The sequence below is a fragment of the Castor canadensis genome, chromosome 1 (assembly GCF_047511655.1).
Source record: "Castor canadensis chromosome 1, mCasCan1.hap1v2, whole genome shotgun sequence".
Classification (NCBI taxonomy): domain Eukaryota; kingdom Metazoa; phylum Chordata; class Mammalia; order Rodentia; family Castoridae; genus Castor; species Castor canadensis.
In genome coordinates, this window is record NC_133386.1 from 183,142,733 (window position 1) to 183,170,623 (window position 27,891).

The following is a 27,891-nucleotide window of genomic DNA, read 5'->3' on the forward strand; positions in this document are numbered from 1 at the left end:
GGAGGCCAGGATTCCAGCGTCGCGCTGGTGTCCCTGGTCCCTCCCCCGAGCTCGGCGGCCCCTCCTCCAGTGCCATGGTGCCCGCCCCAGGGGCCCCAGGCCCCGGCGGAAAGGCCCCGGACCTCGCGGCCTCCGAGTCGCCTTCGCCGGGGAGATCGGGCTCGGGCTCCAAGTTCTCGTCCCCGACTTCCTTCTCGCGGCCGCAGACCGCGAGTCCGGGGTCGGGCGGGTCGCCGCCGCGCCGGGCCGGGCGGGGCGGGATGGCGGCGGCCGCGTGGCTGGAGGCCGGCCTGGCCCGGGTGCTCTTCTACCCGACGCTGCTCTACACGCTGTTCCGCGGGAACGCGCCCGGCCGCGCGCACCGCGAGTGGTACCACCGCATGGACCGCACCGTGCTGCTGGGCGCGCTGCCGCTGCGGAGCATGACGCACCGGGTGAGCGAGGCCGGCGACGCGGCCGGGCCCCGCGGGAAGCGGGGGAGGTCAGCGCGGCCTGGGCCTCGGTGCCGTCCCGGGGACACCGCGGCACCGCCGCCTTGGCTCAGCAGCCCCCTCTTTGCCTCGGCAGCTGGTACGCGACGAGAACGTGCGCGGGGTGGTCACCATGAACGAGGAGTATGAGACCAGGTTCCTGTGCAACTCGGCCAAGGTGAGGGCCTGGGCCCGCTTTCCAGGCCTGGGAGCGCTGGACCAGCCAGAGGGAGGAGGGAGCCGCAGGTGACCACGCCCCGGGCGCAGGTGTCCCGGGCCTATTTACCAGAAGCTTAAATGGCTGCAGCTGGAGGTAGGATGGACGCTAACTGTGAAAGGCATTTAAAACTGACTAGTCAGACAAGGTGGTTCATAGATGGAGGCGCCTCCGGGAGGCGGAGGTAGGAAGGTCGTCTGAACCTGAGCTACACATTGAGACCCCCGTGTGGGTTGAGGGAAGGGGGAGAGTTGACAAAGTTTGAATATTCCTTTATGAAAAATTATAGTCTTAATTTTGGCTACAAATCGGTAACTAAAATTGAAAGGCAGCTTTCAGTCCTTCATTCAACACTTCACTGAACACCAAGTATGGGTCTTGCACTGTATCAGGTATTGAAGATGAAGGCCCCACTAACAGTTAGAGGAAAAGCACCCCCAGCATTTACAGACACACTGAAAAACTGCAGAGGGTTCATTTGGCCCTGATTTGAGACCTCTGTATCATCTTTATGTGTTAGAGATCATGGTAGAACTCCAAAATTCTGTCATAACAAAGTTATGTCATTGAATGTGAACAGTTGCTTATGGGACCTTCCACAGTGGTTAGTAGATGGTGCCCATCTTCATAGTGTGTGATATCTATCATTAATAAACAGTTTCTTCCTCAGTTATTAAACTGATATAACCTATTGAAGATTCTATTATTTCAACCCATATATATTTTAAACATTAAAAATATCAGCCTGGACTGGAGGTGTGGCTCAAGCGGTAGAGTGCCTGCTTTGCAAGCACCAAGGCCTGAGTTCAAACCCCAGTCCTATCAAAAAAAAAAAAAAAAGAAAGAAAGAAAAAAAATATATATATATCAGCCTGGGCTGAATAGCAAGTTTGAGGGCAGTTTGGGCAACTTAGTGAGACCCTATCTCAAAATAAAATAAAAAAGGATTGGGTATGTAGCTCAGTGGTAGAACATACCTAGCACACAAAGATCTGGGTTTAATTCCTGGTGCCACACACACAATACACACACACCATTCACTTTTAAAATACATTAGTCTTATATATATACGTATATATATATATATGTATATATATATATACATACATACATATATGTATATATATATACATATATATATACATACATACATATATGTATATATATACATACATACATATATGTATATATATATACATACATATGCGTATGTATATATATATGCATATGTATATATATGCATATGTATGTATATATATGCATATGTATGTATATATACATACATATATGTATGTATATATATATACATATATGTATGTATATATATATATATATATGTATATATATATATATCTCCTAAGGATGTACATACATATTTGTATATGTGTGTGTGGGTATACTTATATGCATTTTATGTGTGCATGGTGCTGAGAGGTTGAGCCCAGGACCTTGTACTTGCTAAGTCCACACTCCACTGCTGAGCTACATCCCCAGTTCCTTGTGGTATACATTTTTTTAAAAAAGTGTGTAACAGCTGGGTGCCAATGGCTCATACCTATAATCCTAGCTACTCAGGAGACAGAGATCAGGAGGATTGTGGTTCGAATATAGCCTGGGCAAATAGTTCTTGAGACCCTATCTCAAAAATATTCATCACAAAAAAGGGCTGGAGGAGTGGCTCAAGGTGAAGGCCCTGAGTTCAAGCTCCAGTACTGCCAAAAAAAAAAGTGTGTAACACTTCCTTGGATTTCTCAAAATAGTTTACACCTGGTCACAGGGCTCACTAGCCAAAATGGTAAATGTTCACTGGTGTATTCAGTCCTATGGAGCAAGAGGAGTCCAGTGCTACTGGGCATCCAGAGAAAAAGCTTGATCACTGGATGTGAGACTCAACATTTGTTAGATGGAGCTATATCATCTCACTAGTCCAGAGCAAATAAATCTCCAAGGCAATGGTTCTCACATTTAATATGCCTAAGAATCATCTGGCAGTCTTACATTCCTACACAAAGCCCGAGATCTGGACTCTGGGACTTTAGGGTGGGGTGCAGGAATCTGAGTATTTACCAACTCTGAAGGTATTTCTGGTGCAAGTGATGTACACACAGCATGCTGCAAAACTCTCCTTTCAGTTTTTGTTCATTTTATGAGAATTAAATATTGATCTTCATTCAGAGTCATAAAGTCTCAGGTACCCAATAAAGAAGTTAAATAAGACCAGCTGGAACACATCTGAAGTTCTTAAAGCAAAAATGAAGCTGCCTGGTTCAGCAGAGGACTTATGTCTATTTCTTCTTTTTAAGTGATAATATTGCATAAAGATAGGTGTGTTGTTTTAATTTTAAAATAACTTCACTTTTTTATTGTGTACCCCCTCAAAAAAGTAGTAAAAAAAAGATTTTTGACAAGCTATGGTAACCCCACCCTACAGCTGGATCACTGCAAAAACAGTTTCATAACATTTTAATAGTACTGGGAATCATATCCAGTGTTTCAATTATGCAAGGCAAACTCTCCACCACTGAGCTACACCCACAGCTGCATAACTTTTGCAGCTTAATTTTTTATTTATTTTTTTTTTTTTTTCGTGGTACTGGGGTTTCATCTCAGGGACTCACACTTGCTAGTCAGGTGCTTTACCACTTCGGCCACTTCATCAGCCTTTTTTTGTGCTGGGTGTTTCTGGGATAGGGTCTCACGAACCATTTGCCCAGGTTGGCTTTGAACCAAGATCCTCCTGATCTCTGCCTCCTTAAGTAACTAGGATTACAGGTGTGAGCCACGGGTGCCCAGTACAGTTGAATTTTATACAGCTAATGTTTTACAGTTACAGATTCAACTACCTGAACCAGGCACCCAGTGGCTCACACTTGTAATCTTAGCTACTTGAGAGGCTGAGATTGCAAGGATTTCGGTTCAAGGCCAGCCCAGGCAAAGAGTTCACTAGACCTCCATCTCCAAAATAACCAGAGCAAAAATGGCCTGGAAGTATGGCTCAAGAGCATCTGCTTTGAGGGCTGGGATTTAGCTCAGTGGTAGAGTGCTTGCCTAGTATGTGTGAGGCCCTGGGTTCAATCCCCAGCACCAAAAAAAAAAAAAAAAAAGAAAAGACGAGCACCTGCTTTGTAAGCACAAAGCTCTGAGTTCAAACCCCAGTCCCATCCAAAAAAAAAAAAAAAATTCAAATACCCTTCAAGAACACTTTAAAGGTTAGGTATATAGCTTAGTAGCACACTATGCCTAGCATAGGCAAGACCCTGGGATCATTCCCTAGTAGGACACACAAAGAACACTTTGAATCTTGGACATAGTTCTAACTCAGCAGCATAGCTGTTTGATCAAAGACCAGCCATGTAGGTCAGCCATTTTAAAGACTTTTCTGTAAAACAGATTAGGAAATAGGGGGGAGGGTGGTGGCTGGAGGTATGTCTCAAAGTGGTAGAGTGCTTATCTAGCAAACACAAGGTCCTGAGTTCAAAGCCCAGTACCACCATTAAAAAAAAAAAAGGAAACAGTGCATTCACATTGTAGTAAACCCTGAAAGTTTCTTGCCTTGCTGCCCCTGGGGAGCCTATCTTCATGCAACCCATTTCAGGTTTCTTTCATTCTCTTTTTTCATGTTGGTGGACCTGGTTCCAGGAATGGAAGAAAGTAGGAGTCGAGCAACTGCGGCTCAGCACAGTAGACATGACTGGGATCCCCACCTTGGTGAACCTCCACCGAGGAGTCCAGTTTATTCTCAAGTACCAGTCATTGGGCCAGTGTGTCTACGTGCATTGTAAGGCTGGGCGATCCAGAAGTGCCACTATGGTGGCGGCATATCTTATTCAGGTAGGAAAGGTATCTCTGAAGTGACCTCATTTATAGATTTCCAGAAGTTACTAATAGCATGGTCTACTGGTAGGGCTTGCTAGAGAGAGCCATTGCCTGATTTCAGGATGCAGCAGGGTGGTGTGGTGCCATGCAGAGCACCTGAGCTTTGTAGATGAGCTAACCTCTGGCTCTGTCACCTGTCAGTTAGGATAGACAAATATGGATTCTCCTCTCTGATGCTCAGTTTCCTCAACCTAAATGTGTCATGATGGTTAGATGAGAAAATACATCAAGCACTTTCCTACAGCAGGCACTGAAAAAATTCTGTCACAGAGAATGTTCAACCTAGTGACAGGCTAGAAACATTTGTTTTAAATAGTGTATCAGAAAATCTAGTACTGTGGATCCTAGTGCTGATCACTTTCAGCTCTATTGTATTTTTTCTTCGAGTATTTCAAAGACCTGGACATTAGTTTTTATCAAGAGTGGACCCAAACTGGATTTTGCTTATCAAATTGTTGACAGGCAAGTAGGATGCTTTAAAAAATATTTAGAAACAGGGCTAGAGTCATGGTTTTAAGTGGTAGAACATCTGCCTAGAAAGTGCAAAGCCCTGAGTTCAAACCACAGTACTGAAAAAAAATTTCTAGGAAGCAAATACCTTGTAATCTCTTATTCCCTGTTGTTTTGCCCCTCCCAGCTACTCATTTTTGTTTTCAGTCTGGTTCCTACAGAGTATTTTCTAAGTCATGTGAGTAGTTGAAAGAGTGGCAGTCATCATCCTAGTCCTGTTACTGTGGATTGGTGATTGTAGGTCTGAGCAGTACTAAAGCTTTAGAACTAATGGAAGTGCTCTCAGGAGTATTTTGGGCCAAATGAGAGTTGAACCAGCAGGCTAGAAATTTTTTCTAAACCAATTAGCATGCTTAGGACATAAATATAACCCTCCTAGTTAAATTTAAAAAATAATTTTATTTTATTTTTTTTGGTGGTATTGGGGTTTGAACTCAGGGCCTCACGCTTGCTAAACAGGCACTCTACCACTTGAGTCACTCTACCAGCTCTTTTTTTGTGTTGGGCATTTTAGAGATAGGGTCTCGAAAACTATTTGCCTGGGCTGGCTTCAAACCACCATCCTCCTGATCTCTGCCTCCTGAGTAGCTAGGATTATAGGCATGAGCCACTGGTGCCCAGCTAGTAGTCTCCTTTTTGCAGCATAGCAATCAGTTGCAGAAAAATATCTACTAGAAACTTTTTTTGTGCATTTGAACTCAGGGTTTCATGCTTGCAAAGCAGGCACTCTGCCACTTGAGCCACACCTCCAGTCTGTTTTGTTCTATTTTGGAGATGCCGTCTTTTGTACTGTTTGTCCAGGCTGGCCTCTAACCTCAATACCCCCGATCTCAGCCTCTCAAGTAGGTAGGATTGTAGGTGTGAGCCACTAGTACGTGTCTTAGATATTTCTTTTGAGACAGGGTCTCAGCTAAGTAGCTCAGGCTGAACTTAAACTAGTGATCTGCTTGCCTCAGCCTCCTGAGTGCTGGGATTATAGGCATGCATATCAGGCTATTGAAAATTCTTTTATTTTAGGGGAATCCTGGGGATTGAACCCAAGGCATTGTGCTTGTGAAGCATGCACTCTATCACTGACCTATACTCCTAATCCCGCCTAGAAATTTTAATAACCAAAATCCAAGCTCAGAGGACACCGAGTAGACATCGGCAGTCCTAAACTTAGTGTCTCAGCTTTGTATGTTCAGCCCTATTTTCCCAAAGTTTGGTAGAGCAAGAATTGGCCTACTGTGTGATTGGACTGTGATGCATAAAGTGCTCTCTTATAATACATGGAATGTTTTTACTTGTTTTTTTTAAATAAATTTTTATTAAGATGTATTCATGATACGGGGGGGGGTCATAGTGACAATTCCAATTAGATTTATATTGTACATTAGTTACATTGCCCCTGTTGTCTCTCCCACTCAGCCCCCTCTGCACCCCACCTGAAGTTGTTTTGTTTAGGAGAAAGCAAAGATTTATTAGGATGCCATTAAAAGGGCAGAAAGTGGTGGGTGGGGCCAGTGGTTTTTGTTGTATACTTTGATCTGGTGTCTCATGTTGCCTATATGACCTTGAACTTGTGGGCTCACCTGATCCTCCTGCCCTAGCCTCCTAAGTACCACACCCAACAGTGAAGCCTGATTTCCCCCAAAATGGAGTTTTTGAAAAAATTAAATTCTGGGAGTCCTTCAGCTGCTACTCATAGATCAAGGGCATCTTAAAACCTGATCCTTTCTTTCTCTGATTTCCTAACCTTGTACTTCAGGTGCACAACTGGAGCCCAGAGGAGGCTATAGAAGCTATCACCAAGATCCGGTCGCACATCTGTATCAAACCCGGGCAGCTGGAAGTTCTTAAAGAGTTCCACAAGGAGATTTCTGCAGGGGCAGCAGGGAATGACACATCAAATGTACGGATTAGAAGGAACACCAGATGACCCTGCTTGATACAAAATAAAAGTTTTATAGTACCAAAGGGGCTTAAGCCAAGATTTGACCTAACAGAAATGTACTAAGTAGTCAATAATTTTGCTTCACCTTACTTCACTTTTCTGAAATAACACTGTTGTATGACTAGGGAGGAAAAGATTTACTGTGGTTAAATCTTATTTTCTTGAATAGGATCAAAGAAATACTTTCAGCAAAACCTATTATGTATCTAATATTGTGCCTAAAGATATTTAGCACTAGAAAAAGAAAGGAGACATTGAGTTTTGGCTATTTACCACTGTCACATGTCAGTTTGGGACTGGGGTGTAGTTCATTGGCACAGCACTTGCCTAGCATGTGGGAGGCCCCACGTTTGATCCTTACTTAGCATCACCAAAAAATAAAGGAATCCCAGTTTCATTGGCCCCTGGAGCTCCCCTCACACTTTTGAATGTAAAAAAAGGATGCATGGGATGCTGCAGGATTGCTGATTTAGGAATGCATGAGTCTGTAGTTAGTTTCCCTTATATTCAGGAAAGGTACCCATTCAGGATTCAACATAAGACACGCATATTTCCCTTTAAAAACTTTTATTTGTATGAACAGTGCCTAGCTCTTGATTTAGCTTAGAGCTTTTAAAAGACCAGAGATCTTGTATTTGAATTTCTGCTATTAATCAGAAATAATCCATTGTACTTTCTGGCTTATCTGTTGAAGCAAGCCAAAAATAAAACCAAAGTTACTTTTCCTGACAGATAAGAAAACAAAAGAACATTGTGAATTCTAGAGTTGACCCTTGCTGGTGAAGTACACCTTCTGCTTAGTCCATTCTCCCAACCAAAGTCTGAAGGAAAACTCTAATACCTAATTCTTTGTGGAAAAATAATGAACTGGCCACTTTGCTGGCTACAGAAAACAAGAATGGGCATCTCTCCTTCTGCCCTGGGACTGGGAAGCTTCTATTTAACATTGATCAGGTAAAGAGGGAAGGCTGTGCCTAAGATCTGAGAATAGGCTAGCTCAAAGCAATTTGTGGTGAGGCACAGGATCACAGGATTGCAGGACTGACAAAGAACAAGGTGACCACCTCTCCAGCAGCCAGATGAGCAGCAGCAGTCTAAAAAGCCCTGAAGAGAACACGAGCTCAGGGAAGGGCTGAGGTGCTGCCTTTTTAATATGTGCCCAAACTAACACATTACTCTGAAGTGGGGCTCAGGTGACTTTGAATTTGGTTTGGGGAGGTGCTGAAAAAGGGAAGGCCAAAGGAATCAGCTGCTCTCTCTATCAATGGCTTAGGCCAAAACGAACTGCAAATTGGTAAGCAGCACCTTAATGCCTCTTGTAACAGTCACAGCTGAAGTGGCAGGGTCGAGCTTGTAGGTGTTAGCATCCCCCTTCTTATACCGGTCCCGGAAGACATAGATGCTCCCGTTACAGCTGGCGATCTTCCAGAGGGATGGGGCAGAGCTCCAGGCCTCGGGAAGGCAAAGCCTGGTGAAGCTGTCTAACAGGGGATTATAGCACACCAGGGAGTCCCCTTCAGCTACAATGAATACGAGATCCTTATGTACAGCTGCGTGCATGCGGCCTGCAAAGGGCAGCACATAGGGCTTCACATGGCACTTATCTGTCTCTGTGTCAAAACACTGGATAAGTCGGGAAGGTTTAGTAAAGAAGTCCAGGTCATTCTCCTCACCCCCCAGTAGGTAGATGATTCCATTGAGGTTGGCACCAGCGGCCCCTGATACAGCCACCTCTAGCTGGGTTGTCTCTGTCCACACATTATCACCTACCCGATAATAGATGACTGCATTGGAGAGGGTATCCTGCAGTGTCTTGCCACCCAGTGAATATATGGCATCTTTCCCAGGCACAGACACCAAGGTGTGCTGCAGCCTATCCCGGGGCAAAGGTGCACACCACTCCCAGTCAACGGTGGCATTATTGCACTTCCACATGCGCCGTGGAATGGACCCTCCCACCACATACAAGTCTCCACCATGCTTGCAGGCGGCAGTGATCTGGTGGCACAAGCTGTTTTGGCCACTTACACTGATGGAGTCATCTTCTGCACAGTGCAAGGACACAGCCAATGAGTGGGTACGAGATGACTCTTTCCCAATAAGGTAAATGTGCACATTCTCTCCAATTTCCTGCCAGTAAAATTGAAATTATAAATGACATGTCAGCTCATGGTGAAAGTTCAACTGAGAAACACACCCCTAAAGTCTGGGCCTCATATTTATATCTTACTGTAATCTTACCCCCTTCAGTGTCTGTTATCTTGACTCTCCTCTAATTTTTTTTTTTTTCTTCAGTACTGGGGTTTGAACTCAGGACCTCCCATTTCCTAGAGTCATGCCCCAGTCCTTTATTCAGGTAGGGTCTCACATTTTTGCAGGGGCTAGCCTCAGAGTGTGATCCTCCTACATATGGCCTCCCACATAGCTGGGGTGACAAACACATGTTATCATATCCAGCTTGGTTGAGATGGAGTCTTGCTCTTTTTGCCCAGGCTGGCCCCAAACCTCAATCCTCCCAATCTCTGCCTCCTCAGTAGCTGGGATTACAGGTGTGAGCCATCATGCCTGACCTGACTCTCCTCTCTAATCACTTTTTTTTGGGGTAGGAGTGGAGTACAGGGGTTTGAATTCAGGACCTCACTCTTGCTAGGCAGGTACTCTACCTAACTTGAGTCATCTGCTAGCCCTTTTTGTATTGGGTATTTTCAAGATAGGGTCTGACGAACTATTTGCCCAGGCTGGCCTCAAACCACGATCCTCCTGATCTCTGTCTTCCAAGTAACTAAGATTAAGCCATGCCTCCTGCCCTTTTTGCCTTAGTTATTTTTCAAGTACAGTCTCATTTTTTGCTGGGCTGGCCTAGACCATGATCCTCCTATTTAAGTGTCATGTGTAGCTGGGGACACAGCTGTGTGCCACTATGCCCAGCTTTTTTGTTATGATGGGGTCTCACTTGTTCCGTGGGCTGGTCTCAAAGTGTGATCCTCTTGATCTCTGCCTCCTGTGTAGCTGGGATTACAGGAATGAGTCACCATGCCCAGCCCTCTTTCAGCTTTTTAAATTGTCATAAATTGGTGCTTCAAACAAAGGATTGCTAATTTAATGATGAAAGTAGTTCTCTCAAAGAACTACTTTCTCAGGGAAGAAAGCAAAAGTTCTCTGAGTTTTGGAGCTCATAGACTGGTAGCTTCTGGGGTCACAAACACATTCTCTTCTCTACCTCATATCAACTTTAAGCTACAAGACTTTATTCAGTAGCCATCAAAGAGGCCAGCAGATGGTTGGGAAACATAGAGATTATGGTACTCCAATACTTAAGAAATCTGCTAGCCACACCATCGGTAGCCATACCTGTAATCCTAGCTACTCAGGAGGCAGAGATCAGGAGGATTAAAGTTTGAAGCCAGCTCAGGCAAATAGTTCCCAAGACCCTATCTTGAAAAAACCCTTCAGAAAAAAGGGCTGGTGGAGTGGCTTAAGATATAGGCCCTGAGTTCAAACCCCAGTACTGCAAAAAAAAAAAAAAAAAAATCTGCTTTACCTTCAGGTTAGTCCTGAGTGACTCTGCAAAAGCCTCTCTTTCTTCTTTATTAAAATTGATCCAAGCTTCTATTGCTTCTGTGGGGTTTTGGGAACATGGAACTCCATCTGTGAGAGCCAAAGGAAAGGCATGGTCAATAACAATCTGAAAGGGAAATTCAGAGCAAGAAGCTTTAAAGATGCAACCTCAGACTACCATTATGTGTAGGTATGTGCGTGTGTACAATACATGTGTGTAAGATCAACTTGACATTTCCTTGTCTTTTTTTTTTTGTAAGATTGAGGTTTGAATTTAGGGTTCCATGCTTGGAAAGTAGGCACTCTATTACTTGAGCCATACCTCTAGCCCATTTTGCCCTGGTCATTTTGGAGATAGGGTCTCAAGGACTATTTGCCTGGGCTGGCCTTGAACCATGATTGTTCTGATCTCAGCCTCCCAGGTAGAATTATAGGTGTGAGCCACTGGCATGTGGCTTTCCTTGCCTTTTGTTTGTTTGCAGTGCTGGGGATCAAACCGAGGACCTCATGTATGCTAGGCAAGTGCTCCTACCACTGAGCTATACCCCCAGCCCAGCCTTGCTTTTTAAAATTAAAATGGATGACTTGATATGCTCTTATATGTCATGAAAACAATCTACTAGGCTGTAGACTATAAAATACATTATACTTCACATGCAGGATTAGTATTACCTAAAGCTGGCCCATCACTACAGATGTTTCTTTCTTTCTTCTTGGTAAAGTCATGGTGTTTTTTTCCTGGCTTCTTCTTCTGTAAGGCACTCCATCTCTGAAACAGCTACACTGAATCTCAACTCAACCTCAATCTAAATTCTTACCAAGAATAATAGTACATGAACACCAGGAAGGTTGAGGGTTCCTTTCCCCTGAACCAGAACATCCACTGAACATCATGCCCAATTATTTGGATATGAGTATGATGTGCGCCTCCCTAAACTTACCAGAGATGATGTCGGTGAGCAGGTGGTGGGGCAAGTGGAGAAATTCCTCTGTGCTCTGCAGCTGGGCCAGATGGGTCTTGGCACAGTGCTTGGCAGCAGTGTAAAGCTCAGGATCACTGTGTCTGTCTGCCAGCCACATCACCTGAAGGCAGTTTCCCACTTGTACTGTGCGAGCCAAAAACCGAGAACATTCCTCAAAGAGAGATGTCAGCTGATACATGTCTGACACTTCATAAATTTCCTGCAGCTCATCAGCTCGAAGTTTCACAGTCCCATGGTAGATATAATCAACCAGGAGCTGGAAAACAGACTCACTGACATCCTGAAGCACAATCACCCTGTTGTGGGCCTCCTTCAGGTTTGAAGTGAACATGGACCGGAAGAAGCAGCTCTGAGCTGAGAGCACCAGCCGGTGAAGCTGAAACTCCCGGCCTTCCACTGATATGGTTACATCAGCAAAGAGCTCCTCCTCTAGACACAGTTTCATGATGCCCTGAGCTACTCGGCCTGAGTGGGACCGATCTTTGAAAGTGTAGTTCACAAAGTAGTTCTCATCCATGGATGCTCCAGGCTCCTCTGGTGATTCCATAGTAGTCAACTTCTCTCTCTGCCAGCTGTCTGCAAAGCAACACCACCCTGAGTAATTTGGGGAACTCACAGTCATAGTCTGTGAATCCAACTAGGAGAGGAAAAAAAATGAGAGTAAAGTGGGTCCAGATTGGTCTTAGTCCTGTCCCTGCCAATGATGTCCCTAATCCTCCTTCACCCAAAACTGTACTTATTTTCTTGCAGTCTTGAATTTCTCCCAATAAAATCAATAAACGCTCCAATTCTGCTGGTTTCCCTGACAGAACACATAATATTCCTTCCCATGAGGAAAAGACTTGGGATTCGGTTCAACGCATGAAAACATGGGGCTAGAGGAAGCTTATGATCTTAAAAGCCTTATTAATCAAATAACTTGGGCATAAAAATAGTGACGCTTAAGAGAAGCAGAACTAGACAGAAAGACACTCACGTCCTTGTGGCCTGTTTACCTCTTCCCCTCCAACATGGGGCTGGAACTGGTACATCCATCAGTCCCACTTTTGCTGTCTTCTGAGCTTTTGTCCCCCACTTACTAGCTCGCCCTAATGATTCCCTGAAAAAGGTCCATCCCAGAACTCGACACAGAGTCCAACTGTCCCCAGCCCGGGGCACATGGAGGCCCATCGCCAATGCAGTGTCCGGGCTCCACCTGTATCTTCTGGGAAACAGTCTCCAGGAAAACTGTTCTCTCCCCCCTCCTCCCCCGCCTGCCCGCCCTCATAAAAACCTTAGCTCAGGGAGCAGGGGGAAGGGTGTGGAACGTAGAACCCAGAATGCCCACATTTCCCTTCTTACCCGTTTGGTTCTTCAGCCTTTTCAGTCCTTTCCAGCTTCTGCCACACCAATCTAGGGCTACGTTCACCTCACGGTTTCCCCACCTGCTGGTATTGCTTTCTCACCTGCGTTCCCTCCTTTCATCCCGGTGCCGGGAACCCGGAACTTCTGCTTCGGACCCCGCGCCCGCCCGGAAGAAGTTACATTGCACACTTCCGCTTCCGGTCCGTGCCCTTGGGGCTCCGTGTCCTGTGGGCTGTTAGCTTGGCTGCCGGAGCTTCATCCTGGAACATGGCGGCTGCGGCGGCCAAGGTTTGGTGTCGCGGGCTCGTGGGAGCCGCAGCTTTGGCCAGGGGTGAGATGGCGGGACCTGAAGTGGGGAGGGCAGCCGGCTGAAGCTAGAGTCAGAGGCAGCAGCACTCTCAGCGTAGCGGACTCTTCAGGCCTCACCCCGAGCGTATCTTTTATCTCCCTGTGCAGGGGCTGGGCGACCTTCGGTGCTACCCTCGGTGCTACTGCAGCGGGTGAGGAGGGAGAGCGCGGCGGCCGACACACGCCGTGAGTATGTGCGCGCAGTGCTTTTCTCCCAACTGTTAGTCCAGTCCCTTTCATTACCTTCTTCAGGTGTTTGTTCTTGCCCTAGGATGCCCTTCTCTGTCCTCCTGGCAAATCTCTTCTTGTTCTTGGAGCCTGGACTGCAGTGGTCTCCATCCTGGACTCATAATAGAGCCCTTTCTGTGCCCTAGATCTCTCGGTTCAGTTATGGCCTTGGTTGTCACTTGACCGTTTGGTTTTGTTTTTTTTGGCAGAACTGGGGTTTGAACTCAGGGCCTCACGCTTGTTAGGCAGGCGCCCTTACCGCTTCAGCCACTCCGTCAGCCCTTCCTTGACTGTTTTCATGATTATCTTTTTCTTTATTAAATTATCGCCTTCTTCAGGGTAATAAACAAGTTTTGGGACCTCAGAGCCCTGTAATTAACTCACATTAATGGTGTGCATAATGTATCCCAGACATCTCACCAAGCCTTGTAGTGAATGATGTTACTTGATCTTTATAACAGCGTTATGAGGAGGATAGTGTTTTATTGTCCTTACTATTATTAACTGCCCAGCCATAGACCTAGTGAATGACAGATCAGATCTGCTACCAAAAGCAGAGAACACTTCATCATTACTCCCTAGCCTGTGATTCCCAGTGACTTAGAGTTGTATGAATGGGTATATGGTGATTTTATGTTACAGTCAACATAAGCAGACTGGGAAATAGAAGTCCTGACTTTCCATCCTTTCTGGGCCTTGATTTTTGTAGACACACACACACACACGCACACACACGTTTAAATGAGATAATCTGTGAGGCTCTTCAGTCCTGAAGTTCTTGGCTTGAGAACCTGGTATAAGCTAAGTGCTCTCCAATAGTAGAGCTGTTAGTAGAAGTGTAGGAAGTGTGAAGGAAGAGTGTGGAATAGTTTCAAGAAAAGGCAAAGACTCCAGCTGTAGTAACAAGTCTGTGTACTGGGTACACGAGGTGGCTTTTTTTTTTTTTTTGGCGTACTGGAGTTTGAACTCAGGGCCTACACCTTGAGCCATTCTACCAGCCCTTTTTGTAATGGCTTTTTTTTTTTTTTTTTTTTTTTGGCTATAAGGTCTTGGACCTATTTGCCTGTGGATTCAAACCACGATTTTCCTGATCTCTGCCTCCTGAGTAGCTAGCATTACAGCGTGAGCCATGGCCCAGCTGAGATGGCATTTTTAATTTTCTCCACATTTTCACTGCTTCCTAATCCCTACAAGAGGGACTTTCCACCTGTACCTTTCTTAAGATTCTTCAGGGAGACCTACTGAGAGATGACATCCTTTTCAAGTCCATGAGACTAGAGAAAAGGCTGGTTGCCACCTCTATTCCTTTATTAAATATGCCCTTTTTTTTTTTTCCAGCCACTGTCAGACCACAGAATGTTGTGGCTCACAAGCAGCTCTCAGCTTTTGGAGAGTATTTGGCTGAAATCCTGCCCAAGTATATCCAACAAGTTCAGGTAATATTTACTACTGTTCTTTGGGTCTGGGTGAAGAAAGAAACATGTTCTCAGGGCATGTGAGAGTGGCAGTTGGCTTTCAAAGACACCATATACTCCTCCATCCCAAACCTGGACTTCTTTCTTTATTTTAAACCAAGTGATTACAGCTGAGGTTAGCTGCTCTCTAAATAGCTATTTCTTCCCTTTTCTCTCCATTCTATGTCTGTAGGTGACCTGCTTCAATGAGTTAGAGATCTGTATCCATCCTGATGGAGTCATCCCAGTGCTGACTTTCCTCAGGGATCATACCAATGCACAATTCAAATCCTTGGCTGACTTGACAGCAGTGGACATTCCAACTCGGCAGAACCGTTTTGAGGTCAGTCAGAAGATTTGAGGTTTGGGAATTAAGGGTAAGAAAGGAAACATCATCTCAGGGTGACAGTTAGATGTGGGAATTATAATTCCTTAGTTATAGTTCCAGTTTGAGTCAAACAGTAGAACAGCAGTTAAACCAGGGCTGAATCAGGTTGACCCTGAATTTGAATACTGACTCTTCTATTAGTTGACTGTGGCCTAAAACTGTTTCGATTTTTTTTTTTTTTTGGATAGGGTCTTGCTGACCTGAAACTTCTGGGTTCAGGCACTCCTCCTTCCTTAGTCTCCTGAGTAACTGGGACTACAGGTGTGCGCTCTGTGCCCAGCTCTGTTTGATTTGAGCTTTAGTTTTCTTATCTGCAGAATAAGTATAGGTAGTAGCAGGCAGTGCCTAAGCCCAGGTGGGGTTTTTTTTTTTTTTTGTATGGGGTTTGACTCAGGACCTACACCTTGAGCCACTGCACCAGCCCTTTTTTATGATTGTTTTTTTTTTCAGATAGGGTCTCGAGAACTATTTGTCCAGGCTGGCTTCGAACTGTGATCCTCCTGATCGCTGCTCCTGAGTAGCTAGGATTACAGGTGTGAGCCACCAGCGCCTGACTTAATTTTTTTTAAATGGGTCAGAGGTTTGAACTCAGGGCTTTGTGCTTGCAAAGCAAGTGCTCTACCACTTGAGCCACACCTCCAGATCATTTTACTGTGGTTCTTTTGGAGATAGGGTCTTGCAGACTTTTTACCCAGACTGGCCTTGAACCTTGATCCTCCTGATCTCAGCCTCCCAAGTAGCTAAGATTACAGGTGTGAGCCACTAGTACCCAGCAAGCTCCTGGCAATTTTAAGTGTGTGTCTGTGTATACATTTTTTTTTCTGGCAGTATTGAAGTACTTGGGTTTGAACTCATTCTTTCTCATGCATGCACTCTACCACTTGAGCCATATCTCCAGGCCAAAGGTCCTAGCAATTTTAGTCTGAAAAAAATTCCCTGCACAAGGGATTTGATATTATATGGTTCATTAGGATCTGTTGTTCCTTGGACTTTTTTTTTTTTTAACTAGTAAAATTAAAAGATCTGTGATATTGGAATTGGAGGATTTATTTTTGTGATTTAGGATGCCAGTTTCAAAGCAAAGAATCCAGGAAAGAATTGCCAGAAAAGCAATTAAAAGTAAAATATTAGGGACTGGAGGTATAACTAAGTAGTAATGTATAGCTAACATGCACAAGGCCTTGGATTTGATCTCTAGCACCCAAGAAAAAAAATGAGAGCATCCACCTTGCTTCTGAGTAAACAAAAAGCAACAGCAGCAATTGAGCAGTCTTGAGCATGGGAAATCAAAACAATTCCCTGAAGTCAAGATGAACAAAACTGAGACCATAGTTGGGCACCAGTGGTTCAGGCCTGTAATCCTAGCTACTTGGGAGGCTGAGAATTGGGAGGACTGCGGTTTGAAGCCAATCTGAGCAAACAGTTCATGAGACCCCATCTCCAAAAATAACCAGACTAAAAATGGACTGGAAGGGTGGCCTAAGCAGTAGAGTGTCTGCTTTATAAGTGCAAAGCTCTGAATTCAAACCCCCCAAAAAACTAAGACTAATCACATAAGCATTTCATACAAAAGTTTCAATTAAGCAAATTAAGTATATGTAAGTTGTAATATAAGTAAGTTGGCCCTATCATAGTTGTTGGTTGTAAGGACCAAATGACAGTGCAGGTAAATTATTAGAACAGAGTAGCTTCTTAATACATACAGCTATTAATACTTAGTGATCATCTACTGTTTGCCAGATTCTGAAAGAGCAAAAGACACATACAGTATCTGTAGTATCTGTTCCCCATCAATCCCCATACTCTGGTGAGAAAGACATGTACATAGGTTAGTGTAATAATGTATAATATATAGGAAGTTAGAGGGATACTTTAAGAATGCAGGAGGGGCTGGAAGCTGGTGACTTATCCTTGTAATCCTAGCTACTCCCACAGTTGAAGCCAACCTGGGCAAATAGTTGGCAAGACTCTTACCTCAAAAATACCCAACACAAAAACGGCTGATGGAGTGGCTCAAGTGGCAGAGTGCCTACCTAGCAAGCATGAAACCCTGAGTCCAAACCCCAGTACCACCAAAGAAAAGAATGCAGGAGGGGCACTTAGATGTGCTCAAAGGCTTCTTTCTAGAGAGAGCACATTTATGATGAATTTTAACAGATGAGCAGGAATCCTGGGATTAGCCTAATGAAGAGTGGGGGAAGTGGGCTAGGCAGGTCTTTCAAAGGGAATAGCATGAGCAAAGTCAGGTATGCTGGCCTGTTGAGCTATAGTTCTGGCCTAGGCCTTTGCAAGTAGTTGCACGCATACGAGCATTAAACAAAATGTAGGGTCACAGGTGGAACCCTAACCCACCCTGTATCCTCACAACTAATACTCCACCCCCAGATGCCCAGACCCTTCAACCTATGGCCATCTTGTGTCTCCAACTCTGTTTTCTCCTTAGATTGTCTACAACCTGCTGTCTTTGCGCTTCAACTCCCGAATTCGTGTGAAGACCTATACAGATGAGCTGACGCCCATTGAATCCTCGGTCTCTGTGTTCAAGGCAGCCAACTGGTATGAGAGGGAGGTGAGTTACTGTAGCTGGTGGGCCCTACCCCTGGCCAGAGTTGTGGAATTGGTTGTAGCTATGAGATGCAGTTTAGCTCTTTTACCTCTGTTGTTGGACCTGATGCATTGGTTGCCTGAGAGCTTCTTGTTTCTAGATATGGGACATGTTTGGAGTCTTCTTTGTTAACCACCCTGATCTAAGAAGGATCTTAACAGATTATGGCTTCGAGGGACATCCTTTCCGGAAAGACTTCCCACTATCTGGCTATGTCGAGGTAGGAGCCTAGAAACTTAGGAAGATACTTCAGGGGGTCTGGGGGATCCTTTGTGGCAGGAATATGATCTGTGGATTGTGGTGGTTTTAAGAACGTAGGCTGTAGATTCAAATCCTAGCTTCATTTTTGTAATCTGGGACAAGTTATTTGACTGATTTTTCTCATCTTTATAATGGTTAACAGTAGTAGCACTTAAATGATGTACTTGTAAAGCCTGGTATATTATAAATATCATTGATGCTAGTCATTATTGTAATGGTTGTTTTAATGGTCAAATCAGGCTTAAGGATATTCCACTCTTAAACCCTGAAAGTAGGGGGTTATTTTACCATGTCCAGGATCTCTGAACACTAAATGTTCCTGCACAAATGGCCACTAAGGCAGGACCAATAACGTGACTACAAGGGTCTTATAAAGAATTTCAGTGGTGCTATAGATTGTTTTTTAGCAGGAAGCTAGTTTCTTATATACATACATACGTCAATTTTGCAGTGAGGAATCTCCAGTGTTGATTTTTCAGTACCCTAACACTTCTATTTTCTTAGTGCTTTGCATGGTCCCAGTTTCTCTCTGAGCTGCTTCTTGTCAGGACTGTTTCTCTCTTCTCCCTTTCTCTCGCTTCACTCCACACTGTCTTCCTTACATGATTTGTCTCCTCACCCCACTACCTGATTTTAATCCTGCCTTATCCAACTGATTTCTCCAATAAGAAAAGCCTTGCCAAATGCCTGGCTTTAGATTTTAACCCAGGGCCTTGGGCATGCCAAACCAAGTGCTCTACCACTGAGTGACCTCCGAAGTCCTCCAGCTTTCAGTTTTGACAATGAAAATGCCAAGGCCACAGGCCTAAAGTTGTGTGTCTGTCAGTTTAGGTTTACTCTTTTCAGCCACTAACTGCTGCTCCTTTTTTTCGGTGGTAGAGGTACTGAGGTTTGAACTCAAGAGCCTCAGACTTACTAGCCAGGCACTCTATTGCTTGAGCCACACCTTCAGCCCCAGCAACTGCTCCTAATCCTGAGCGAGTGTTTACAGTTACCTCATAGAAAAGTGTGTAAATGGGTGAGCAGAATCAGTTCTGCTGGAAAAGAATTATGATACCATGGTGGCACAGGAGTCCTATGCTGGCAGTATATGAGAGGTAGAAGCCATTTTGGAATGCCACACAGTAACTGGTTGTGATGTGACCTGAAGGGTGACACAAATGTGGTTGGAGACTTACAGCCTGGAAAGAGGCTGAAACAGGAGTCAGGGACACGGGGATAAGGGCTGGGGAACTAACCAATGGTGTTTTGAAAATGCCTCTTTAGTGGCTATAACAAACCTCCCTTTTGCTTATGCAGTTACGCTATGACGATGAGGTAAAGCGGGTGGTGGCTGAGCCTGTGGAGTTAGCCCAAGAGTTCCGCAAGTTTGATCTGAACAGCCCCTGGGAGGCTTTCCCTGCCTATCGTCAGCCCCCTGAGAGTCTCAAGCTTGAAGCCGGAGACAAGAAGCCTGAAGCCAAGTAGTTCCAGAGAATGCATGTAGATCAGAGAGCGCCTTATCTACAGCTGAGTGTCCATGTAAATAAATTCCTACTTAGACTGCTGTGTGCTTTTCATGGATAAAAGTGACAATTTAACAATGCATTAAAAAAAAGGAAGTGACAGTGACTCAGGAGAGGGTAGGTGCAGGCAAGGGTGTTTCCCTGCTCCTTTAGGGAGACCCTGCCAAAGCAGGGATTCTATTTTAATGGAACTAAATGTGCAGTTACAGACACTGTGACCTGTGGACCTGGATGTATTTCTGAGAGGGATTCTGAAGCTGTAATTCAAAGTTCTCACAGTCCACAGGGTTCAGGATGGGTGTAGTATGGCCTCCAGTGAGAACTGGAGGGTCTCAACAACTGCTGGAGAAATCCCCTTACCTCTGCACGCTGTCTGGTGGCAGCTGATGGAGCCAGAAGCCTGGGTAGAACCAGGGGAAACCCAATCCACTTTCATCCCACTCAAGCACTACAGAGTCTGTAAGTCAACAGAGGCAGGAAAAACAGTTCATTTTTTGAGTGTTAAACCCTGTGTCTGGGCTAAAGGAGTATTCCTGATTTCTGCTCTGAACCAAGAATATTGTTAGCAAACAGAGGAAGTTCCAAGGGTGGGGCAAAAGGCACTCAGGAGCTGCAGATTTGTCTGCCTTCCAGGAGACAATACTCCCTACTTCAGCTGGGTAGGGTCTGTTCAGACTATGAGCGTCCGAGATGGGAGAGTGTGACTCTTAACTTCCATTGCCTACTCCACCAGCTGGAGAATCGTTTTGAGGCTGATGCTCTTGGCAGCCAAGGGGAGCCCTGGAGGATGGGCTGGACTGGGTGTCAGGAACTGGCCTCAGTAGCCGGATGTTTTGAGTGTGAGGATAGATGGTAAGGTATTTTTGCTGCCTGAGGTCTTCCTTACCCCTCGGGAGGGCTAAGCAGGACTGTTTGCTACCAGTCACCTTTCCTTTCCTTTTTTTTTCCTCTCCAATCACCTTTTTCTTATTAACTAAGCATCCCGCCCATCTGGGCAGGAACAAGCTGCTACTGCCAAGCCCAAAGAGTCCTCATTTCTAAGGGGTGGAAACGTCCCCTGGGAGGTGATGGAAGCCAGAGCCAGCCCCTCCCTCAGCCCTGAAGACTGACGCGCATAACGAAATGCAAGAGCAGCCTGCAGTGGAAAGCTGGAGCTGTGGTGTGTGACAGGCAGATGGGGAGCAGAGAGCTGCTGGGGAGAGAGACTCAGGATGTGGTGCAGCATGACGAGGACACTGCAGTTGCTGGTTTGTCTGGTGGTAGCCATTTGCCTCCTCCCTCGGGTGACTACCACCCAGCACCATGCAGGTACAGGGGCTTCAGAGTGGGTGGATAGGAGCCAAGCAGGGCTGCTGGTCAATCTGGGCAATAGCAGTTACAGTGGGCTGTGTTGAGCCTCACAGGGCAGAGGAACTGTGGGCCCAATGGGTACCAGACTAATGTGCTGCAGTGGATCATGGTGTGAGTTCCATCCCCAGAACTGGAAAAGTCCAGGTAAAGCATACGGAAATAGCCCTAAACAGGGCCCCAACAGAATTTGACCCTGGGCTTATAACAACTGATACCCAAAGCAGGGTCCCTTTACCTGCCCTACAGTTCTCCCTATCCTGCAGAATCAACTATTGAGGAGCAAGGAAAGAGTAGGCCCCCTGGGTCCTTTTTCTTTTTTTTTGTCGGTACTGGGGTTTGAACTCGGCTTCACACTTGTTAGGCAGGCACTCTATCACTTGAGCCACTCTGCCAGCCCAAATATGTAGCTCAGTCTGGCTTCAAACTCGTGATCCTCCTGCCTCCTCCTCTTTGCCTCACTGATTACCAGCGTGCACCACCATGACCCCTGGGTCCTTATACTTTGAGGGTCACTGGCACTGTTTTAGGTCATTAGTGTCCCCAGATTCTGTATGGAAGGAGAATGGAAAGAGAAGGTCTTGTGACCTGTTGGCTAGAGCTCTTTACCAAGGGCATTATGCATTTAAAGGGGGAGTCTTTGGCATTTTCTGAGATGGTAATTGGGGTTGGTGTGACATATTGGGATCAGAAGACCCATGCCTAGGAGGGTGAATGCCAGTGTGATGTGGGACAGGTGAGGGGGCACGAGATGGCATTCTTGCACTCTTGTAGATAGGAGAACCACCAGGAACTCCCGTTGGGCAGCTGAAGAGCACTTCTGGGAGGCTAGGTATTCAGGGTAAAGGATGACATGGAACTGACTCCTTTCTGCTGCTCCAGGGCAGCCCATCGACAGCGCCAGCGTGGGAGGTGGCCTGAAGGAGCCAGAAGCCCCAGAAGTGATGTTAGAGGTCATTCCTCCCAGCCTGGGACATGAGGGTGGGAGTGTCCAGAGGTCCCTAAGCTTGGGGTTGGGAAGGGGGATGTTTCAGGGTGGGTGTTATGGGGGTGGGGAGCAACCCAGCATGGGTCCCACTGCTATGTCCCCTGGCCCATCTCTTGTTCCCTGCCACACTCCCCAGACCCCAGCCCACCGCTTTAAATAGCTCCCCTTGCAGCTGCTGTGGGCTGGGCTGGAGCTGGACATCATGGGGCAGCTGCACATCCAGGATGAGGAATTAGCATCCACACGTCCAGGCCGCCGACTCAGGCTCCTTCTGCAGCACCACGTGCCCAGTGACTTGGAAGGTACTGAGCATAGGCTGCAGCAGCTACAGGACCTGCGGAAAGGGCCTCCTCTTAGCCCTTGGGACTTTGAACATCTGCTCCTTACTGGCCTGTCCTGCATCTACCGGCTCCATGCAGCTAGTGAGGCTGAGGAGAGGGTTCGTTGGGCCCAAGTCTTTGCTCTCCTGGCGCAGGAAACACTCTGGGACCTGTGCAAGGGTTTCTGCCCCCAGGGCCAACTCCCTTCACTAGGACCCTGGGTCTCCATTCTTGACCCCTTCCCCTAACCCTTTTCACCTGGCATTTCCCCTCCCATTCTCCATCCCCCCAACTCAAACATGAGTTAGAACCATCCTGGACAAGGTCTCCATCTGGCACTTAGTTCTTTCTACTCAGATCTCTGGACTTGGATTGTACCAGCCCCCTCCCCCCTCCCCAGTTTGTTCCTTAGACCCTGATAGGCCAAAAGCCCAGGAACTGGGTGCAGGCAGCAAGCACACAGTCAAGACAGGGCTTATAGGCTCTATGTGTGTATTAAGGTCAGGGGTCAGGGTTGAGAAGTATGTAAGAAATCATGAAAGGGAAACTGCCCTAAGTAAGTTGAGGTCAGACTTCAACTCCTATTCTGGTAGCTGTGGAAAGTCCTGTGGAATCTATGGGAACCTACAGGAATCCTGTATACTACCCCCTCCCCCAGTCCAAGCCTGTCTGGAGTCCCTGAGCCTGCAAATTCCCCATCTGGGTCAGAGTATAGATTGGACTTCTTGGTGGTACAGGGGTTTGAACTCAGGGTGTCATGCTTGCTAAGCAGGCACTCTACCATTTGAGCCACTCCACCAGCCCTTACATTGGACTTCTTGAGTTCTGTTCCCTGGAAGAGTGGAGTGAAGCAGGTGGAGGAACTTTACCTCTTTGGAGAGAGGGAGGCAAAAAAAAAAAGTCTTTGGTCCATTTCAACAAGCCTCAGATGAACTCAGAGGAAGGAGTAAGGCCAGGAGAGGAGCCACCCACCCACAGACTAGCTGAGACAGGCTGGAGTAGGTGTAGCCCTGATTTTATGTAGCTTTTACAATAAAAAGCTCTGTTCTGGCTTTCTGAGTCCATGTCCTTCCTATGTCAGAACAAGACTACTTACCCTATCTAACCTGTGCCCTGAGCAAATCACCACATCCTGGGAGGGCAGGAGGCAGGGCAATCAGGTGTCAACCCCCTAGCCCAGACCCACACCTTCCTGGAAGAAAGAACATTCGCTTTTCTTGAATCCTATGCCTCCAGTGGGGTCCCTTGTCATAGAGAGGAATCATCTGGACCTTAAGAACACGGGTCTTAGACCAATGGGGAGGAGTCAGATGGAAGGACTTGGAGATGAAAGGGAGGCCCACCCTCTCAGGGCCTAGGGCCGCAGTAAGTCAGTGCCTTCTTGTCCCGCCCCAAGGCAAAGGCGTCGCAGACAAGACAGAGCGCAAGACCCTCGGGCTGACCGGCGCAGGCTCACTTTATTGGCAGAGTCCAGCCGCCCCGGGCAGGCCATCATGCTCGCGCCAGCGGGGCGCTCGGGCGGCGGTCCCGGCTCGGCATGCACGCCCCTGGCCCTCCCGGGCTCCTTTCGGGTGAGGGCTCAGAGCTCCGGAGGCCCTAGGCCCGGCGGGCCGGCAGGGGAGAGGTCGGGGTACACCAGGAAACCAGAGAAGGTGATGTACTTGCCGTGGTTGCTGTAGGCGCCGTAGCCGTCGTGGTCGTGGCTGAGTAGCCAGACAGCATCGCCGCGCCGCAGCGCCAGCATCACGCTCTGGCTCTGCATCTCGCGGCGCCGCGACGCACCGTCGTCGTAAATCATGGCCTGCACCTCGTCCCGGTTCTTCATCAACTTCACCGACAGCGTCTTGCGGGGCAGCTTGCCCAGCGTGAAGGAGAAGAAGTAGGCACCGGGTAGGCGGCAGCGGAACACGCCGGCCTCCGCGTCGAAGTCGCCACCGATGTTGACGAACTCCGTGTCGAAGACCAGCGGCCGGTGCCGCGGTCCCGGGCTCGCGTCCGAGCCCACGAGGCTGCGCGTGCGCGCCACCGAGAAGGCCGAGCGCGGCTCGGGGGGCGAGGGCGGCCCGTGCGCAGGCGCGTCGGCGTCGGCGTACACCAGGTAGCCGCTGAAGGTGGCGCCGGGTGAGCCCAGCGCGTACTGCGGCGAGCCGTGCAGCCGCAGCCACACCGTGTCGCCGTAGTCGAGCTGCAGCATGGCGCTCTGGCTGGCCGCGCGCCGCGCGCCGGGCCGCCGCTGCTCGTCGAAGGCCAGCGCCTGCACCTCGTCGCGGTTGCGCACCAGCATCACCGACAGGCTCTTGTGCGGGGCCTTGCCAGCCGTGAAGGAGAAGAAGTAGGCACCCGGCACGCGGCAGCGGAACTGCCCCGTGGCCGCGTCGAAGTCTCCCCCGATGTTCACGTACACCTTGTCGAAGGTGACAGCCATTTCCGACGTGCCCTCCAGTGGGGTGGTACGTGCAGCCGAGAAGGCTGAGCGCAGCTCGGAGGAGTTGGGGCCTGGAGCTGGGCCCAGTGCCCAGCAGACTGCCGGGCCCAGCAGGCCCAGTAGGAGCCACAGCATGGCGCCTGGGAGGGGAGAAGAGGGCCAGGAGAAGAGAGTCAGACAGGGACCTCCAAATGCTTAGCCCTTCAGGACTAGGGGACATGGTTTCTCTTCCTTAGCCCTGCCCTTGCCCCTCAGCTTGCTCTTTGATTTCCTGTACACTTAGGCTCTGCTTTTCAAACTTTACGGTGTCTCCATGTCACCTGACGGGCTTACTACAGCTCATGGAGTTGGGTCCTGCCTCCCGGAGTTTATTCGGGAGGTCTGGGATGGGGCCTGAGGATTTGCATGACCATAACAGTTTCTCTCAAGATACAGAAGCAACGGGTTCAAGGACCACACTACCAGAATCCTTGGAGGTCAGTGACTCTCCAGTTCCTCTTTTGTTTGGCTTTTGTTTTTATAAGAATGGAAACTCCTTTCTGAAGTGAAAATTGTTACTCATACAGCATAAACAAGCAAAAATACCCCGGATGAAGAAGCCCACAACTCCATTTGCCAGGTTCACCCTTCTCCTCCCCCTCAGCACTCCCCTCGCACTCAGGGGCCCCTGGTGAACGTGGAGGAGGGGTGTGCTCAGTGGATCTTTTGCATTCCCATCAGTTTTCTTGTGGCTCTTCTCTGGTCCTTGGCCTGTCCTTCACAGCAGACACTGGTTCTGTGTCAGTGCCCTCCATAAGAGTTAGTGTTTTAAGTCCCATCTGGGCAGGAAAGGAAATAGCTGCTCCCTGATCCCTTTCCTGGCCTCTGACCCACTCAAGGGTCAGCTCTCACACAGGATCTCTGAACTCTCCAGGGATCCTTCCTGCACAGTTGGGCTTTGAAGTAGCTCCCTCCTTATGAAATCAGAGAAGGGGAGGTGACCCCCCTTGCTTGGAGGCTGATCCCTGAGAAGGAGAGCCAGTGGTGGCTGGGGATAAAGAGGGAGAATAAAATTCCAGTAGGGCTTTGGCAAAACACTGAGGTCATCAGCTTTGTTCTTTACTGGTGGGGGAATGAGGTGGACAGATACAGAGATTTAGGCTCAGGTTCTGGCTCTGCCACTAACATGCTTCAAAACCTTAAAGCCAGTTTCTTAACCTCTCTGGGCATGGCTTCCTCTGTAAATGGTAGAGGGTCTCACACAGGCTTGTGGTGAGGGCACTCTGAGATAGCAGTTGTGAACATGGTTTGTATGACAGTGCTGACCAGGTGTGCAGATGCTTCTGTACTTGGCCCTGGGAAAAGCAATCTGATCGAGTTCTTGACATAATTGGTCAAGGACTCAGTTACTGTAAGCCTGAGATCCTGGTGATGGGATTGCTTAATTCACAGGAGTCTCTTTGAAGGTGGAATTCCATCATACTCTGAAGTAGGCTTTGGGGCTTGAAGACCCAAAGGACCTGAAGTGGAGGCAAAACAGCAAAGATAAGCTGGAGAAAGCGTGGATGTGGACATCTCTGGGAAGTATGTGAAGCTTTGTGTCTTAGAGAGATGCCCTGGACCTGCTGAGAAGAGTTTCCAAGTGCACCTGAGTCCTGCACCAGTATGTTCACCTGAGGGTTGGCAGGAGCCCAACTGTTGAAGCAGCACCTGGGGTAAAGTGTGACACCTTTTAATTCTCATAATAAAGACCTCAACCCGATAGCCCAGCTGAATACCTTCTGGAAGAGGTACTTTTTCAAATTCTTGCAAAGTTGCCCTATGGGTTAGGATATCCTTGGTGAAGGCAGGGAAGTGGCAAAAGCTTCAACTCACAGGTGTCTAGTATGTTCCCTTTTACAAAGCTCTTTTGGACACATCTGGTCTTGGAAAATTGTGAGATAGGCCCTGTCCCATTTTGTGGATAAGAAAGCTGAGAACCAAACAAGAGGGGCACATTTTGGCCCAAGGTCATCCACAGATCACTAATGCTAGCCTAGAACAGGTTTTTGGGGGTTTTTTTGTTTGTTTTGTTTTGTTTTTGCTTCAAATTCAGTGTGTCTTACACCACCCTTCCCTCCTAGACTTGAGTATCTCCAGGCAGTCTGTCCTCTGCCTCAGTCTCCCTTTTTCAAAAAATTGGAAGAAACAAGTGGAATGCGTATTGGGATCCAGGATGAAGGAGAAAGCAAGCAAGCAAACAGCATTTTGTCTTCTGGGTGTAAGGGGCAACTTAAGGCTCCCCATCATGTGGCTTTCCCAGCAGGTCTGACCCAGGAGCGCCTGCCCACCTTCCCCACCCCACACCCATGCCTTCTCCCTGCTAATCTGAAGCACCCCATCAGTGACAAAGGGCACTGTGTACCCAGCACCGGCCTTTGTTTCACACACTACTGCCCATTTCCCAGGTCCTAGGGTCCCATCCTTTGTGGAGCCCCCATCCCTGAGGAGGTTGGAGGGGGTGGGATGTCAGGTGGTGGGCATAGCTCCAGGAAAAGAAATGGCTGTTCCTAGCTCTGTCCAGGTGAGGCTCAAAATAGTCATGTTCAAAGAGAAAAACTGACGGACAGCTGGGTAGACCCAGAGCCCGGCAATCGACAGAGGAGGAGCAGCAGCGATGTTAGGCTGAGGGCAACTCTGAGCCGCATTCCCCAAACCCCCATTTCCCAGTGAACCCCTCTCTCTAACGCTGCCACAACTCCCCTCCCCATCTACCTTGAAGGTAAATCCCACTTTCATAGAAGCCAATTAATTCCTTCTCGTGAAAATCCCCTAGAAAGGGGTACTCCAAGCCCTCTCTCCCCAAGCCCTTCCTTCCACCCATCCCTTCCGAGTGAAAGCCCTGAAGCCTCTTTCATGCAAAAGCTCCCAGATCCTCTTTTCAAGGAAAAAGGACCCATTCTCTTAGCACCTCCAGCCGCCCCCACTTGCAATAAAGGTGAAACCTGGGCGCCCCCGCCTCCTGCGAGCTGCGCTCACCTGGCTGGCTGCGGCGGTCGCGTCGGGTTTGGTCCGAGCCGGCAATCCGGCTCCAGGCTCCGGGCGGGCGCCGGGGCTGCGCACTGACCGCACGCGCTGCGGCGGGGCCGGGCCTGCGGGGGCTCGGGCCG

General features: G+C 47.7%; 5 protein-coding genes across 8 annotated transcripts; 3 read left to right on the plus strand and 2 right to left on the minus strand.

The window, feature by feature from the left end:
* The first annotated feature begins 55 nt into the window (after positions 1-55).
* On the plus strand, positions 56-7,032 carry Ptpmt1 (protein tyrosine phosphatase mitochondrial 1). Its single transcript, XM_020179085.2, has 4 exons — positions 56-434; positions 568-648; positions 4,327-4,518; positions 6,824-7,032. Exons 1-4 carry the CDS (start codon positions 75-77, stop codon positions 6,992-6,994), a joined length of 804 nt encoding a protein of 267 aa, XP_020034674.1. The 5' UTR covers positions 56-74; the 3' UTR covers positions 6,995-7,032.
* On the minus strand, positions 4,384-13,120 carry Kbtbd4 (kelch repeat and BTB domain containing 4). 4 transcript variants are annotated; one of them, XM_074045409.1, is made up of 4 exons: positions 12,996-13,120; positions 11,509-12,126; positions 10,551-10,657; positions 4,384-9,139 (listed from the first exon to the last, which is right to left on the minus strand). In XM_074045409.1, the coding sequence occupies exons 1-4, from the start codon at positions 13,012-13,014 to the stop codon at positions 8,279-8,281; spliced, it is 1,605 nt and encodes a 534-aa protein (XP_073901510.1). In that variant the 5' UTR covers positions 13,015-13,120; the 3' UTR covers positions 4,384-8,278. The 4 variants fall into 4 exon arrangements, with proteins under 4 accessions (XP_073901510.1, XP_073901506.1, XP_020034673.1 ...); XM_074045405.1 differs by having other exon boundaries at positions 11,509-12,187; positions 12,996-13,066; XM_020179084.2 differs by having other exon boundaries at positions 12,892-13,050.
* Ndufs3 (NADH:ubiquinone oxidoreductase core subunit S3) lies at positions 13,093-19,720 on the plus strand. The gene is made up of 7 exons (XM_020179087.2): positions 13,093-13,225; positions 13,351-13,428; positions 14,809-14,906; positions 15,118-15,267; positions 17,756-17,881; positions 18,018-18,137; positions 19,478-19,720. The coding sequence occupies exons 1-7, from the start codon at positions 13,162-13,164 to the stop codon at positions 19,643-19,645; spliced, it is 804 nt and encodes a 267-aa protein (XP_020034676.1). The 5' UTR covers positions 13,093-13,161; the 3' UTR covers positions 19,646-19,720.
* Positions 19,721-19,864: 144 nt separating this feature from the next.
* Fam180b (family with sequence similarity 180 member B) lies at positions 19,865-23,290 on the plus strand. Its single transcript, XM_020179089.2, has 3 exons — positions 19,865-20,991; positions 21,913-21,983; positions 22,191-23,290. Exons 1-3 carry the CDS (start codon positions 20,895-20,897, stop codon positions 22,584-22,586), a joined length of 564 nt encoding a protein of 187 aa, XP_020034678.1. The 5' UTR covers positions 19,865-20,894; the 3' UTR covers positions 22,587-23,290.
* Positions 23,291-23,776: 486 nt separating this feature from the next.
* On the minus strand, positions 23,777-27,891 carry C1qtnf4 (C1q and TNF related 4). The gene is made up of 2 exons (XM_074045426.1): positions 27,761-27,891; positions 23,777-24,903 (listed from the first exon to the last, which is right to left on the minus strand). The coding sequence occupies exon 2, from the start codon at positions 24,896-24,898 to the stop codon at positions 23,918-23,920; it is 981 nt and encodes a 326-aa protein (XP_073901527.1). The 5' UTR covers positions 24,899-24,903; positions 27,761-27,891; the 3' UTR covers positions 23,777-23,917.